Source organism: Furipterus horrens, unplaced genomic scaffold (genome assembly GCF_987537825.1).
Source record: "Furipterus horrens unplaced genomic scaffold, mFurHor1.1.pri manual_scaffold_9, whole genome shotgun sequence".
NCBI lineage: Eukaryota > Metazoa > Chordata > Mammalia > Chiroptera > Furipteridae > Furipterus > Furipterus horrens.
Genome location: NW_028327179.1, coordinates 94,910,825 through 94,928,476, shown reverse-complemented (window position 1 = coordinate 94,928,476; position 17,652 = coordinate 94,910,825). Strand labels below are relative to the sequence as shown.

General features: G+C 46.4%; 1 protein-coding gene across 1 annotated transcript in view; it reads right to left on the bottom strand.

Moving 5' to 3' along the window:
* Positions 1–17,386, bottom strand: part of TMEM178B (transmembrane protein 178B) — a 320,684-nt gene extending 303,298 nt beyond the window's left edge. Inside the window, exon 1 of the mRNA XM_090287595.1 lies at positions 16,066–17,386. Within this exon, the coding sequence (XP_090143721.1) occupies positions 16,066–16,447 (382 nt within the window). The 5' untranslated portion in view covers positions 16,448–17,386. The remainder of the gene's footprint in view (positions 1–16,065) is intronic.
* Positions 17,387–17,652: the final 266 nt, after the last annotated feature.

Sequence of the window (17,652 nt, the reverse complement as noted above, 5' to 3'; positions counted from 1 at the left end):
TTTAGGAGCGCTACCTTTTCCAACTCCTCACTGATGCTGGATCACAGCCCACCCACGTCTCTTAAAAACCAATATTCAACTTCCGGCCAAGATGGAGGCTTAGACGGACACGCTAGGTCTCCCTCTACAACTATACAGGAATACAACTACTTCAAAACAAAGGATAACTAGAAATTCCAGAAAATAAAACTACACGGAAGTCCAACATATGAAGTTATAAACCAACGGTGCCATTTGGGCAGGTAAGAGTTAAAGTGGGCAGTGCTGTTTGCGGTCGCACCCGGAGCGGCGGGCGGCGAGGAGTCCCGGTGGCCAAGCCCCTGGCGGTGCGCGACCCCGGCGAGGAGTCCCGGTGGCCAAGTCCCTGGCGGTGCGCGACCCCGGCGAGGAGTCCCGGTGGCCAAGTCCCTGGCGGTGCGCGACCCCGGCGAGGAGTCCCGGTGGCCAAGTCCCTGGCGGTGCGCGACCCCGGCGAGGAGTCCCGGTGGCCAAGTCCCTGGCGGTGCGCGACCCCGGCGAGGAGTCCCGGTGGCCAAGTCCCTGGCGGTGCGCGACCCCGGCGCTGGGGAGAGCGGCCACCACATCGCCTTGAACAGTGAGGCCCAGGGGGGAGGGAGGACGGATCCCAGTCTCCTAGCTGAATAACTGTGTGAATCCATCTTGGACCCCCGCCCCCACAGAAAGCACCACAGGGCTGCAAAATAGGTCGCGGACAAGCAGGCGCCGGTCGCTAATTTGTGACGCGTACGCAAGCACTGCCCCCACAGCCAGCCCAAGAAAACAAAAAGCATCTGTCAAAATGAGGCAGGCAACTTTAGAAATACCGGTAACACAACTCACCAGGCAGCAGATAGAGAACCTGACAGATGAACAGATAAGAAACCTGTCAGAGGCTCAGTTCTGGGCCATTGTTATCAGGTGGCTTACAGAATTCACAAAAGAGCAGGAAAAAGATATGAAAGAAGCGAAAAACTTTCATAACGAAAGGAACAAAACCGCATACGAGATAGAAGGAAAGGAAATAAAATCCAGAGTTCATTTCAACAAACTGGAATTTGGAGAAGGAAAAAGCAGTCAACCAATGCAGAGAGAGGAAATGGCAAGCAACAATGAGAGGATCAGAAACCTCTGGGACAGCTATAAAAGGCCCAACATAAGAATCATTGGTTTGCCAGAGAATGAGGAAGATGAACTAGAACTTGAAAAATTGAGTGAAAATATAATAAAGGAGAACTTCCCAGACTTGGGGAAGGGAATAGACTTGCAGGTCCAGGAAGCAAGGAGAGTTCCCAAGAGACTGGACCCAGGGAGAACCACTCCAAGACACATTATAATCAAAATGTCAAAAATTAAAGATAAAGAGAGAATCTTAAAAGCAGCAAGAGAGAAGAAAAGAATTATGTACAAAGGGGTCCCAATTAGACTATCAGCTGACTTCTCAAGGGAAACCCTACAAGCAAGAAGAGACTGGCAAGAAATATTCAAAGTAATGAAAATCCAAAACCTACAACCACGAATACTCTATCCAGCGAAATTGTCATTCAGAATAGAAGGACAGAGAAAGTGTTTCCAGGACAAAATAAAACTGAAAGAGTTCATTAGATCCAAACCACTGTTATATGAGATGTTAAAGGGACTGGTTTAAAAAAAAAAAAAACAGAAGCTAGGGAGATGAAACAAAGGCAAACTAAATAGGCAACGAGAGGGAAAGAGGAACTGTGGGTACGGGAAGCATATTGGGGGGAGGTCAACAGGGAGGGGGAATGGGGAAAGGGAGGGAGATGATATAGGAATTGGGGATCAAGGTAGGAGGGAATGGAATAGATGGAGAGAGGTTGGGAGGAACTGTATGCACAACTAATGGACATAATCTAAAAGGGGGGGACAACTGGAGGGAGGGGGGCCACCGGGTGGAGGGGAGCAGAGGGAAGGGAAATTGGCACAAATGTAATAATTTAATCAATAAAACACATTAAATCATTAAAAAAAAAAAAAAAAAAAAACCAATATTCAGATTAAAAGAAGTAATTTTTTTAATGAATAGAACAGCCAAGAACAACTACAATCCAGTAGTGTTTGAGGCTGAAGACGTTAAATCTGTATTTCTCCATCTGGGAATTCTTCCATTAAAACAAACTGATTTTGTTTTGACTTCAGCTCGGACGGTGGACAAGAAACCTCCTAGGGTGTCTGTGAGCCTGTTAAAGTCCTCGTTGTAGGACTCACGGCTTTCACAGGGTCCATTTCTTTCTTCTAAGTAATAAGGATCTCAGGGCAGGGATAGCACCGTCGTCGTTCCTAAATGCACCTCGCTACCTGGAGACGATCTATCTTCTGCGGAGAAGCCATTACAGTCTCTGATGCATCGCCCTTTTTAGCAGCTTATTGATCGGCACGCGCCCAGCCGGCCACTGCGCCACTACAGATATGTGTAATAAAAGCTGACACACTCACGCCGCTGGCGCAGGAGCATGGAAGTCCTTCTCTGAACAGTGAACAGCTCTGCTGTCCCAAAGAGATGAAATGCCACCTTCCATGTGAAATAAACCTCTGGGTTCCGATAGATTTTTAAATAAACATATATGAGAAGAGACAGTTTTCTAGGGTAAGGGCTATGCACCATTTTAGCAGCCGCGCATTCCTGTATCACTCATTGCATTTCTTCTAATTACTTTTCCAATGAAAGCCAGCTCTTTAAAGCACCAGTTTCGTTGGGATTCCTACCCAGCGGTCCCCTCCTGAATGACCAGTCTGAATTTTGATCTGTAGAATTTTATACCACTTGGGCAGGAGGTGGTGAAAATCCGTTTTCTAGCCTAAATCGAGCATAGACTTAACTAACAGATGTCCTGGAGTTATGGCGGTCCTACAAAAGGTTGTAGGACCTTGATGTGAATCATTTATTCAACTTCGTTTGGAGAGCCAAGCGATACAGCTGCATCTGTATTTACCTACTGACACCAAAAGAATTACTCTCCTTCTCAAACAGGATGGCCGTGGGCTCTGCCCTTAGCAGATCCTGCAGCTACAGGAAACTTGCTTAACACCTTTGCTAGGAGATGGCCCAGCCTGAACAACGGTCCCTGTCATTCTGGAAGAGAACCCCCTTCTCTGGGAGCCCCTGAAGGGTGAACGTCTCTCTCATCCCTTGCTACACCGGGACTTGGTGGTCTTCGTAAGCAAAGATATCTTGGTTGACTCCAATGCCTTCCTGTCCCCAGGCCCCCTGGTGAAGATGGATATTTCTGTAAGCAATGCCATCCACCAAGCACAATGGAGTCAGATGTGCCAGACAACTGGAGACAGACACTTGTCATGTTTCTTCCAGCATCACTGACCCGCTCCTGTTGAAAGTCGTGAACAAAATCGCCACCAGAGGAGATTTGAGGAAGCTGCCCTAAATAAACAGCTACGAGGGAGGCTTCACTGGGATGGCCAGAAGACATCCCCGATGACAGAAATGAAGAGGCTGGAAACAGCCCTGGCTGCTGTGGCTCAGTGGATTGAGTGTTGGCCTGCAAACCAAATGTCGCTGGTTCGATTCCCAGTCAGGGCACATGACTAGGTGATGTTCCTCTCCCTCTCTTTCTCCTTTCCCCTCTCTCTAAAAATAAATAAATAAATAAATAAACAAACAAACAAACAAATAAAATTGTTTAAAAAAAAAAAGAGGCTCGAAACAGATCCTGAAGGAGTGGTCAAATATGCCAGACCCAGCGGTAAATGTGGAAAATCATATCCATGACAGGAACAAGAAATGCCAGTAGCCTTCTCTGGATCCAATGTGCTTTGGGTGGGAAGACTGGCCTACGAAAGGCATGAAGAGGAGAGAGAGTGGGCAAGATCATAACAAAGAGGCCCAATCCAGGAGAAATGGAATTGTCTCCACTTGAAATTCTTCTCTTGTGAATCAGAAATATGGGCGCTTTAGGAAAATACAAACCTGAACAAAGGAAATAAATTGAAGTTTATCACATGCATTACAGAACAATTCACAGCAGGTTTTCTGTTCGTAGTGAGTCTCCCTAGTCCAATGAAATTATGGTTCTTTGTTAAATAACATTTCCAGATTGACTGCATTAACTGAGGTAAACTTTCATTCATTCAACAAATAGGTATTAAATACCTATTATGGCCCATGCATTATGCAAAACACTGCAGAGGAAAAGATGAATAAGAAACCGTTCAAAAATAGTCTCAAAAAGAAGGGGAACATATGGAGAAACAAAATGTCACCGGTGCTCAGAAGAGAGTGTGTTTGGTGTGTGTCAGAGGGCTACGGAGGAAGAAGGCAAGTCTCCCTGGGCGATGGGGGTGAAAGACCACCAAGCAGGCCTAGGAGGAGGGGTCTGAAGCTGATTCCTAAAAAAGCAGCAGGTGTTGGCCAAGCAGAGTTGGGGTGGGGTTGTGGGGGGAGACAGGGATTTCCAGGCAAAGGAAGACACTTTGTAAGTAAAGGTTCCCAAGGCATAACAGCTTAACCTGCTTGGGGACCCAGAAGTCCTTCATCAGAGCTGGGGGAGAATGTTCTGGTAAAAAAAAAAAAAAAAAAAACGCATGCAAAAGGATGAGATGGACAAATGGGTGGGGGCGGGGCATGCTGCCAGGCCTGGGAGGACTTTCGTGCTGAGGGGAAGATGATGGATCTTATCTTGACTCATGGGCTGTGGGGAGCTGCTGACAAATTTGAGTAACGCGACAACATGATTAGATTTACATTTAGAAATAATCACTCTGAATAGAAAGCGCTGACGAGAGATGAGCTTAGAGGACTGGGAAATTAAACACGCAGTCCAGGTGATGAGGCCCAGACAGCAGTACTCAACCAGGATGGAGAGGTGAGCCCAAAGGTATCGGGAAGAACAGGGAGTTGGTCCCTGCTGGGGTGAGTAGGGCAGGAGGGGAGAGCACCCTAACAGTGCACTTGCCTGAGCTTCAGGTCTGGGCAAGCAGAGAGGCAGTGGGGTCATTCCCCAACACAGAGGCACGCGGAGGAGAAATGACTTGGGGAAAAAAGAAAATAGGTTCCAAGTGGCAACACCAGTAGGTGAGATGCTTGGGTGGACAGTCTAAGTGAGAGGGTCTCAGTGCTGCGAGTCATGAGCGTCAAGGGGTGAAAATGGTCACGGACGTGAATGAGATTGATCAAGGCAGATGCAAAGGGGGAAAAGAAGAAGTAGAATCCTGGAGACACCCACAGGCTGAGAAAGAAGGGTGGGCCAGAGAAGGAGAGGAGTAAGGACGGAACCAGAAGCAGACCCAGGGGACAATGGTGCCTCCAAAGCAAGAGAAGTGTCCCAGGAGAAGGAGCAGTCCCAGCCTGGGGACAGGGGCGGACACCGAATGGCAGGAGCCACCAAGTGCACTGGAGGTAAAGGCTAGGAAGCGAAGAAAGGCCACACCTGAAAAGAGCCTGGGCCACGCAAGATTACCTTCTGCTTCCTTTGTGTTAACCCAGTCAGGGAGGAGGGACAGAGAGGCCAGCCTCTCCCAAAGTGGAAGGTCATTCACCTAAGGAAGTGCAGAGTCTGCCTCCCTGCAGAGCATGATGAATACAGAGCAGCTCAGTCACCTGGGACCTTTTGATGCAGGCCTGCTGGGAGCTGCACCTGAGCATCTGATTAGCCCTGTGGTTTCTGGCACACGGGCGTGGAAGTTGTTCTGCCTGAGCACCCCGAAATCCCTGGGGACGTCCATGATTCCCTAGTACCATCAGGCCCAGTGGGGTGTTTTAAAGCACCATCAGGTGAAAATGGAACCCTTGCAACCTGGTGGTGGGACTTTTCCGCTCCAGCTGTACTTGGCTAAGTAGAGAATATACCACTATCATAGGAATGGGACTCCTGGCTGAAGTCACCCTCATAATTTTAATAAAAGACTCCTCACCTTATTCATCAGTGATAAAACCAACTCAAAGTTTCACCGACTAACATTCTCTACTCAGTGACGAACATGATAGCAAAGCTGCTGAAGAAGTAAAGTATAATTCTGATTCCTCGGTACCGCATGCTGAGTTCTTACCCCTGGGTTCAAATGCCTTCCCAGATGTTTGTGCTCAGTCTCTCGTTTGTCCCACACTCTCCCTGCCTCGCGCCTTATCTATTTAAAGTTCAATGGCTTTACTTTAATTTTCTGGCCCTTGGAACTCTTGGTTTTTCCATTGTCTGCAGGAAATTTACAAAGTGGGGGGTGAGTCGTATGTTAGACTCTATCTCATAAATAAATCAGTTCAAGCCATAATTTCTTCTACTTACACCACATCGACAGAAAATCCGGAGCCGGAGTCCCTAAGGCGGTTTGACATTGTAGTCAACACCGGCAACTCCTGCGGCGCACCTGAAGCCAAGCTGTATTGACTCCGTCTTTCCCTTGGATCCTTCAGCTACAAAGAGAGGGGGGGTCTGCTGCATGGGCAACAGCAGACCCTCCATATCACCCTGCCCAGGCTCTGTATCTTCAGCTCCACTGGAGAGGACACTCCAGCGTCATCGCAAGATGTCGATTCAACACGGGAGGAGACAGATACCGTGTCACTCCCGAGTCGGACTGCACAACCATTCTCGGCGGTGCAGATAGACTCTTAAGAAGCTACACCATCGTCTCTCGAGACGGACAGCTGCCGACGACACCACATCAGATAGGAATAAAACTTAATTTTATTCTTTCTAAACCATTCCCATGAGTTGCTGTCAGTGAAAACTCTCGGTTAGGGTTTGGTTACCTGACTCTCCCCTTCTCTAAATGCCTCTCGCTACTACTTACAAAATCAGTCACAAAGACAGTTTTCCAAGGATGTTCCTTAAAGAACCAGTCTCCTGTATGGTGAACAGCACAGTCTAAACTATATTTTAACTCTTTTACCACAAGTGTAACAACCTTCCACACAGCTTGAGTATGCACAGCTGCGCACGCTCCACTTGCTTCAGATCTTTCTGCTTGTGTTTTTAGGAAATAAAATATCACAGGTGACTTTAAAGCACCTTCCCAATTCTATTTCGTTCCCTGTCTTGAGAAAGGTAAACATCACCCATCATTCTGTGTTTCTCAATCCCGTGCCTGTTTTTCATAAATACAATGCAAATACATTTCCATAAACAACATCTGATGTATATTTGATCTGTTTTTGAGCTTCGTATAAATGGCATCATATTCGACATTTCCTTCAGCACCTTGCTTTTTTCACTGAAATTTGATGGTTATCCATTTGAAAACATGTAGACCCATCATATTTATCACCACTACACTATGACAGTTTCCATTGTATGAACATGCCATACTTCACTGCCAGTTTTCCTATTAACGGATATGGTGGTGCCATGGACATTCTTAGATGTGTTTCCTGTGTCAACGGCCATGAAAAGAAGCTCCAGACTGTGGGATACACCTGTCCACAGCCTCAGGAGACAGCAGCCCACTGAACCCCGGGGTTGAGTTAGTTGGCATACAGCCAAACAGGAGCCCAGAGCTTCTTTAAGGTAAGAACAACCCTATTCCTTCCAGGTCTGCGAAATACTCCAGGGCCTTGGGGAATCGGAGTAGTGTTTGCCTAAGTAGAATTGCTATTCTCTTATAAAGATGAAGAAAAATTCAGGGCACAGCCGAATGAGAAGGACTCAGGAGCAAATAAAGTGTCCGGCAGGATGAGGTTCGGCATATAGAACAGCAGGCATTTTAAAATGCAGGAAATGACAGAACTTTATGAAGATGACCTAACATCAAGTAAATTGCCTTTTCTTGGCAAAATACTTTGATGCCAAAAAGAAAAAATCAATTGAAGTAACTCAGACACTGCCGTCTCCCATAAAAGCAGCAAATCTGTGAAACTTCTTTGAAAGCCAACAGCAGCTTCCACTCAGAATAAACATCAGCCTGTAAAAGATTCCTAGAGACTCCCGGAATGGGCCAATAAACATCACCTCTGAGTACACAAATTTGCAAAACAATAAAGTTTTTCATCCTTGAATCACCTGTTCGTTGCTTGACTTACATTTACACTTGATGTTATTTTTAAACGTTGCCGAATAGAATATCTGATGTGATTTCTAAACATCTGGTAGCGATGGCTGCCTTGTGGGAGAAGGACTAAGAGTCTAGGGGACAAGGGTGGGTGGACAAATATTACCTCATCAAAATTAATTATGAAATTTTAAATGAGGCTAAGGCTTCACCTTATCAATCCACAGATAACCTTTCTGAGAATATCCCATGTCTGCAAAGCCTCCCCTAACTGCTCCAAAACTCAAGAATTACTCAGGCCCTGGCTGGTGTGGCTCAGTGGCTAGAGCGTCAGCCTGCAAACCAGAGGGTCACTGGTTCGATTCCCGGTCAGAGCACATGCCTGGGTCGCGGGCCAGGTCCCCAGTTGGGGGCACGCGAGAGGCAACCACATGTTGATGTTTCTTTCCCTCTCTTTCACCTTCCCTTCCCCATCTCTAAAAATGAATAAATAAAATATTTAAAAATAAAAAAAGAATTACTTGAGACTCCCAGCACACAATTTCTCCGTCAACCAACCTTGGGGCCTGTGTTTATTATTCTTCTTTAACAATCCCTCCTTTTATTTTTTCTTTCTGAGGACAGGACCTATGGATTTCACTCAGGGTCCTCAGCCCCAAGTAGTGTGCCTGACACATTTGGTACTCAAAAGACATTTTCAGAATAAATACAGTGAAAGTTCCTCACCGTACAATAATTTCTAAATGGCCCAAGAAATATACTCATTTCTTGTTTTATATATGGGTATTCTTTAAAAGTTTTATTAAAAAATAAAAAGAAGGAAAGATGTAAGTCTCAACCCTGTTTTAATGTAAGCCCTATGAGGGCAAGAACTTGGTCTGTTTTATTAACTTCTGCCCCAAGCGCACTTGGGCTGGTGCCTAGTACATAGTAAGTGCTCAATAAGTGTGCTGAATGAATGAAGATCCTTGGCTATAAAGTACATACACACTAACCAGTTCTCCAGTTCCTTCCTCTATTAAGTTTTTTAAATTTCGACTTACTTAATGGGGGTAAAATATGCACACCATAAAGTCTGAACCATTCTTAAGTGTACAGGTCAGTGGCCTGAAGTGCACTCACCCAGCGGCACGGCCATCGCCAGCTCTGTCTCCAGCCAGTTTTCAAACGTCTAACGCTGATCCACTGCAGCGCATCACAAATCATTAAGAAGCGCAAAGGTGAACTTTTATCACTTAATTGTATATTGGGATGGGATGAGGTGCTTCATTTTCCACGTCTTCCGATAACCAACTAGCCCCTGGGATGCTCCCTCTAGAAATGTCTCCCTTTTTCCGTCCTCCATATTGCCCTCTGTCTCTCTCTTCCTTCCCCTACGTTCCCTTCCTTCCTTTTCCACCTTCCCTCCGCCATTTACCTCTCATTTACTCCCTAGAACTTACCTTTAACTTTCTCATCAAATGTGAGAGTGTGCAACAGCTTGACGGTTTTATGATCCAAACCCACTATTTCACAGAGGAAGAAACAAAGTCCTTCCAAAGGACATATGCATTGTCTCCAAAACAGCACATGGCCAATCAAGATGTTAGAAGACACCTTCCGTCTACTCCTTCACCGAGACATGCAGTTCCTCCTCTCTCTGTGTATTGCTTGGGGGGAGCTGTTCATCTGAATGAACATTTGGGACTACTATCCAATGTCTAAACGTATATGGGTGTGTGTGCATGGGCATGCACGTGTGTGTATGTGTGTTTGTGACGGGTCAAATCAACCCAGAGCGTGTTTAGGATTCTGCCTGAAGGGCTAGGATTACCCACTAATAGCACAGAAGGAGAAAATAGTTTTAACTGACAATCTGAAGCGGAATATACAGAATCAATCCTCTAAATCGATCCCTACCAACCCTACAGTAAAAGAATAAATTATCTGACCTTCTCAAACAGAAATAAAGCTCTTGACTTTGTTGACTCAATAAGAAGAGCTCACCTGTGAGTTGCCTGACCAAGCTGATCCCTGATCAAGTTGATATAGACATGACCTCCTGAGAACGAGCCTGATCCAACCACACTTGACAATGAACTTGGGAACCATGAGCTAGAGTGCAAGCTCCCTCAGGACAGGAACCACTTTACGCCTCTACCTTCTCCTCCAACACCTAGCAGAGGGCTTGGCACACAGCCGGTGCTCAAAACATATCTCTCTACCCTGCCCTCTCTCCCTTCTCACCCATGCATTTGCCTACGGGATCACAGGGCTCCCTCCCTACCTGTCACCTTTCACTGGTGAGCTGTGTTTTCAGCACGACTGGGGAGGAGCGGTAGGACTGAGAGCGCATTGACTTGTACATCTGGGCATACAGATGACATGTATGCACAGGGATCACACTACATATAAAGATTGTGAGTGTCTGTACGCATTTGCCTGTGAGCAGGTAATGCCTCCCTACGTTATAAAACCAAAACTAACAGAACTATTTAACTTTGGACTGACTTGCCCTTTGTGCTTCCTGCGGGCAAAGACACTTCATGGCTCGCACTACTTTACCTTAGATTATACGCTGATTAGTTCATTAGACATTACTTTTATTCCGTGCATATTTGCTCACTGTCTGGCTCTACCTCCTGGAAGGTAAGCTTCTCCATGATACCCAGCCCCAAAGCCCTCAACAAATACTTGTGGAATGAATATGTTCTTCATGACTATAACCTCAGTATCTACCCCAGCGGACAAAGTAAATACACAAAAATCATATGAAAAAATAATGTATATGAGCTTGAGTCAGCAGCTCTCAAAGCAAGGTGTGGGCCACTTTAAAGTATCTTCTCTCTCAATGCCAAGGTGAACTTCGCAAGCAATTCTCACCTCGGTGAGATTCTAAAACTACTTCTTATTTGTTTTTCAATCAGGGGACCAATATTCCAGCCTGTTCTGCACCCCATCCCTGCCCCAATAGACTATGGTGACAGTACAGTTGGGGAGTTCCCAAATCTGGAGCCCAAATTAAAATACTGGTTCCTTCATTTCCTTCTCATAAGACTCAGCAAGTTAATTGACCTTTCTGGGCCTCTGTTTCCTCAATTATAGAATAGGGATTAAAAAATAATAACACCCACTTCAGAGCATTATTATGAAAAATAAATTAGCGATTGTATGTAAAATTCTTAGGAAAGTATCTGGCATCAAAATTGGCCATTGTTATTATTAATAACCTTTCTCGGCCCTGGCTGGTGTGGCTCAGTGGATTGAGCGTCGGCCTGCGAACCAAGTGTCACTGGTTCGATTCCCAGTCAGGGCACATGATTAGGTTGTACATCAGGTGCCCAGTTGGGGGTGCGAGTGAGAGGCAACCACACAGTGATGTTTCTCTCCCTCTCTTTCTCCTTTCCCCTCGCTCTAAAAATAAATAAATAAACAAGCAAATAAATTATTTTTAAAAAAATAATAATAACTTTTCTCACCAAGTCAACTTTGCTTGTAATGAAGCTGGGACAGGGAAAGGGCAGAAAAAAAGAGAGAAGCATGTGAAAATTCAGGAAGTTAACAATGGGAAATTAATAAAATATAGAAGTAGCATAACTCTAACACCTTCTCCCCGCCCCCCCCCCCCAAATATTCAAGTAGCAAAGTTTCTTCAAGTGCAGAGCAGTATCCTTAACTGTAAGCCCAGGTTATCATGTTTATCTTCATCTGAAACAAAGGATGTGCTTGCTCTGTGCAGGGGCCCACGCGGCGCTAACAGAGCTTTCTGTGACCATGGGCAGTTCTCCAATGTGCACTGCCTGATAGGATAGCCACCAACCACACGTGGCTATGGAGCAATTATAATGTGGCCAATATGACTAAGGAAATGAATTTTTAATTTTATTTCATTTGGGTTATTTTATATTTAAATAGCTACACGGCGCAGAACTGCAGCGGACTTGCGTGCACAGGCTCCTTGACTTGGCTCTGGCCTGCCCTTCTGCTCCAGGTCCACCCCGCTCCCTCACCCCAGAAATCAATACTCACAAGGCCAGACTACTGTTTCACACCCCTCAGCCGTGCACATGCTGGCCTCTTTGCCTGAAATGCCCTTCCTCTCCAGCCACCTCCAAACTCCACGAAAACCTTGTTCAGATTTCATTTCTCCGAGGCAACTTGCCTCACCCCGCCACGGGCACAATCGATCACTGCCTCCTCTGTGTTTTTCGGTGTCTGTCGCTGTCACCCTCATCATCTCATAGTTGTCACTTATTCTCTGTGGCACTAAAAGACTATGAGAATTTTAAACACTGGGTCTTATTCATCCCTTCATCCTAGTGACCTGTGCCCATCATATGATACATGTGCAGTAAATATTGGCTGAGTGCGTTATTAATTGGTGGATATACACCATGTTTTATTAAAATAAGTTTCAGGTTATTGATAACCACTCCATGATTATGGAAACTATACAGGTCAAATTCTATTATAAGGTCTGTTAGCAAACAATTTTAAAAGTTCTTATAATCTCAATTGAAGGTCTACTTATTTCAAGCCATATCGGTATAGTATTTCAGTACAAATCAAAAAATATCAATGTTCCCTGGAACACAATCCTACCTGTAGCTGCTCCTCCTGAAGGTCTGGAAGTCTCTTAGATTTCAGAAACTGATCCTGTCATTGATCTGTCCCCAGTGCTTGCAGTGACTTACTAGGGAGACATGGACGAGATTGAAAAGCAAGAAGACAGAGGACCTGATTATGGACGCAGTCATATGGGACTTCAAGGGTAGTCTATCCTTGCTACACCCTCTACTCAATCCTACCTCCAACAAGGAAATAACTAAAGTCTAACCTAATGTCAAAAATAAGGATTGTGGGTGATTTGTGTCTGTTCAGTGACACAGGTTAGCCAAGAAAAGTACTGTTTCCCTTATTCCTTAACAAAGCTTCTGCTAAAAAATATAAATGAACAACAAAAAAAAAAAACTTCCTTGTTAAATTATGTAGTATCTGTTACAATATTAACCTGCCCTGAGAGCCACACTAGTTCTTTGTTTGTTTGTTTTTTAATCATAATCTTCTGACTAATCCTTTATTTGGATTTCCACACAAGTGTTCCTACAATTAGAAGAAGCACTTGATGGGTACATTGCTGGGAACCTAATCTGTATGAGATATTTCCCAAGCAGCACGCGTCTGGTGGCTGCATTTTACAAATGATTATCTTTCCTGCCCTCCAGGAACTTACAGTTCAATAAGACAAACAAATAACTACACAGTGACCAGAAATGTATATTTGTAGATATAGTCATGTCAACAGGGCACTGAAGACGTGAACTTCAGAAAGAACATGAGTCCAAAGGGCTTTATCTTCAAGTCAGATATAGATTTGACCGCTGTTTCCTTATTAGTTAGGCAGCTTTGTTTTATTTAAAATGCACAAACAGTACTTTCTAATGTAACGAACATTAATTTAACAAATTATTGAGGTCTTAGGGCCGGTATGATCATTTAGACAAATCCTTAATTTTCCCATAATATTAACAGGTTTTTAATATTATGGTCTTTTCTCTGGTTTCCCTTTTTCCTTGCCCAACACATATTTCCCAGAATTTAAGTCTAAGATGTTTCAAAGAAAGACAAAGGCCAAAGACATCTTTTGAGGCTGATAGTAAATGCTGTGAGATAATAAAATATTTCCCTATAATGCCCTAAATCTAAATATAGGCATATTAATTTTATCTTTTTTGAATTCCATCTAAAATCTGCCTATCTAGGAAGAATACTGATTCAGTCTAGAAATTACATTCTGTATGTTATTGGAATGGCTTGCGAATTCTACTAATAGAAGATGCACTTATTTCCAATATGTGCCTACAGCTGCTTGGAAAAGAAAATCTGGCTTTCAAAGATTATGCTTTGAGGTTAAAAATGAAGATAGTGACCTTAAGTCTCTGAAGATTTGTAACCCTGGCATGCCATCTATCTCAATAACACCTAACACGAATGTCAAATGGACAGAAACAGCCGTGGTGAGCGGGAGCTTGCAGCTGACAGTGATTGCTGTATTTTGGGTGATGGGGAACAGGATTTCCATTAGTTGAAGTGAAATACAATGCCTTGCCAACTCTAGGTATCAGTGCATTCAATCCCCCTGCTGTGCCATGTCCATTTTCTGTTGCTGCAATTAAAAATCAGTCAATACAAAGTCAAAACGTTGTACATTCTTCCCCTATCCCTTTCCCTGTCACTGTGTTTCCAGCTTCACCGGAAGAACATGTCACTATGGTAACCAATCCCACTGGTGCACAGACCAAGTCAACCTTTCCAGCCAGATTGCCAAGCAGAGCAACATGGAATCAAAGCGCTCATTGGATCCATCAGAAGCCATGAATTCCATCCCCCTTTTTCTAAGTGGGGTTAACCAATACCAGATGGAAGGATACCTGTCTTGTTCCAGGAGACATTCAAGGCAGGAAATTCAAGAATGTCTTTCAATAAGTCCTACAGTGTTTATCAGTCATTAACATGAATTCTTCCTCACATTTCGGCTAACTTCCTACCATTCCAATTTTAACGAAAGCAGGAAATGATGGGTAAAACAACACTTTGTGAATCTGAGCATCAGCTATAAAGTCACACATGGTCAAACAGTATTCTGCTTGCTCTTGTTTTCCTACTTCTAAATCCAAACCCGGGTTGCTCTCTTCTAGAATTCTCTAATATCCCATACATCTTCACAAAGTTGTAGCGCTCCAGATGGGTCACCCTACTCTAATAAGTGCCTAACCGTGAAGCAGATGTGATGTTTATAATATTAACACACCCACAACTCTATTAGTTAAAATCCAAAGTCATGCTACAGAATCTACAAAACAAGCATTAAGATGGGTTCTTTCTCTGGACCTATCTCACCTAAGTCTGAATGGCCACCTAGACCATACCCACTCCTTGTCATCCTTGAACGCAACTGACATTTTTATTAACATTTTTCTGGTCCATTTAACACTTTTATAAATCAAAACATCTGTTTTCAAGGATTATATTTAAAAACAGCATCAAACCTGCATTACAATACTGAGGCATTAAGAACTCTTTTATACCTTGGCTTCAAAGACTGCTGATAAACAGCATCGTTTTCAGCTTACCATTACCATCTAACAGTTGAAAAGAATGAAACATAGAGGAGAAAAACAAGACATAAAATTGTACCATAGAAGAGCAATATTAATATATATCCACACAATATTTCAGTGGATTCATGGAACAGGGTGGTCCCCAAAGTATATATCATACACGATCCACAAACTGTATCAGATAAGCAACTTAAAAATGCCTGTGATCATACTAAACTATCAACTAAATTTTTATCATTAACAAATACAGGTTTTTTTCTGTTTTGCTGCACTTTGAGTATTTTGTAAAAAACAGTATTTTTTTTTCTTCTGCAGTGCTCACTTTGATGTTTGTTACCTAAAGAACTACTTTTTTGTGCTTGTGAGACCCTGCCAATATTCCATGCACACAAGTCACTTTGGTCAACCACGTTTTCAATAGGAGAAATCAAGAATTGTGGTATGATGCTACAGGTCAACAGGCCTTGAGCTGCCACAGGGCAAGAGCTGGGACTTACTGGTGTTTATATGACCAGGGCCCACACCGTGCCTGGTGGAGTACAGCACTTAGCAAACGTCGCTGGCATCAATAAGGCCTTCAGTGTGAGATGTTTCCCCCAATTTCCCTTGATGAATCAGTTCAACATCTAAAATGAAGATTAAAACTAGGGGTCTGTCTACCCCAACATATCACTCTTAAAGGGCTTCCTCTGCTAACAGCACATTATAGATTCCCTTCCTTTTCAGAGACTGATGAAGCATTTTCCTAGATACAAATCCTGGATCCTGAGAATCTCAGACAAATGCAAGCTAAGAGGTGGGGTAGAGAGAGGCAAGCCTCCATCACCAGCTATTGGGAGGCGAAGTGATGGCCACTTCAAGGCTCTCGGAGGCTCGGGAGAGCCTCGGTAACCTGACCTCCAGGAACCAGGAGGCTTGATAGACCTTGGCCAGGCTTGGTAAGGAGAGGGCTGCCGGCCTAACTGGGGCCAGGAACGCCGCAGCGCCACGCCTCGCGGGTTGTGCTTACCTTTCCGGATGAGGGCCGCGATCTCGGGGTCGAAGCCCTGCCGATGACACTTCCTCCAAAGGCCCATGTTGGTGGAGTTGTACTGCCGGCTGCACTCGTCAGCGGGGCTCATGGCGAAGAGCTGCCGGCGATTCCGGGCCCGGAGGAGTTTGCCCTCCCAGCGGTCCAGGCGCGAGCGGCTTGCCCGGAGCGGCAAGTTGTTGTTGTTGTTGTAAATGAAGCCAGGGTCGACCCGGCGGGTGTTGAAGGCCTTGCACCTGTCCCTGTGCTTCCTGGCGTCCGTCTCGTACCAGTGGTCCGAGCAGATGGCCACGGCCAGCATGCCCAGGGCGCAGAGCGCTAGCGAGAGGCCCGTGTAGAGCAGTAACCTTCCGGCAGCCATGCCTCCGCTTCGCGGCTACACCTTGGGCATGATCCGCTGCAGCCTCACCTTCCCTCCGCGCGCCCGGAACAAAGCGACGGGTGGCCGAGCCAAGGTGGGGGGTGGGGACAGGATGGGGACTCTCGGCGGCGCCCCCTCGGCCCCCGCCTGCCGGTGCACAGCCCAGGGACTGCGGGGATAGGGGCGGGCAGCCTACAAAGTTCTGATCCGGAGAGGCTCCGGCGGGCTCCTGGGCATCCTCCGGGGCAGGTGCAGCCTCCGGCGGCAGCAAGCCTGGCAAGGCCGCCTCCCGCGTCCTCCCTGCCCCGCAGGAAGCGGCTGCTCCGAACCGGCTGAGTCCGCGCACAGCCCGGCTTCAGGCGCTGCTGCCCTCCGACCGGAAACTAAACACCAAGTGCCCTGGGCTGTGGAGGGGCTGCTGGGCTTTCTCTGTGCAGGATGACGACAGGACCCACTCGCACGGCTTTCTTGGGGTGGGGGACGGGCTGTCAGCAGGAACTACTCAATGGCAGGATGAACTGCAACACCCGCGATGCGGCCGGCCGGCGCAGGAAGCCTCTAGATGCCAGGGCCAGCTGCCCTGGCTCTCCCCTAAGTCTCCCTCTCCACGATTCTCCCTCTTCCGGCCTGCACGCAAACAAATGTTCTTTTTCTCTGGGTCGGGTCTCCTAGAAATCTCCGTTCTGTGGTCACCAGCAGGTCCCTTGTTCCGTCTGGCCAGCACGCTGCGCTCAGAAGCCGGCTCCCCGTGGGCGCACGGTCTCGGCCGACCATTCGCGGCGAGCTCCTGGTTCGTCTAGCTCTGGCCTCGCCATTCAAGTCTCCCCTCGGGCCGACGACGCGGTCACCCGGACGGCGTTACCTGATGAGCCTTGGCCGGGGGTTTGCGGGAACTGGGCGGCAGCTGGCGGGCGCAAGGGGCGGGCTGCGCCGAGGCTGGCGCACCCGGCAGGGCGCGCGGCACGGGGCTCGCGGAGCGGGGCACACGGCGCCTTCAACACCATGGACAGGTCGCAGGATCGCTGCGCGCCCCCGGCCCGGCAGCCAGCCTCTGGAGCGTCACGCCGCTTTCCTCGGCGTGGTCTTCTTCCTGGAGTGTCCACCCGGCCTCCTCCAGATCCGCCTCTCTCGCGACGCCACCGCCTCACTTCATATGGCTCCCGGGTAGCCCCGGGAACGCGCTGCCCAGGTGCAAAGAAAATGCT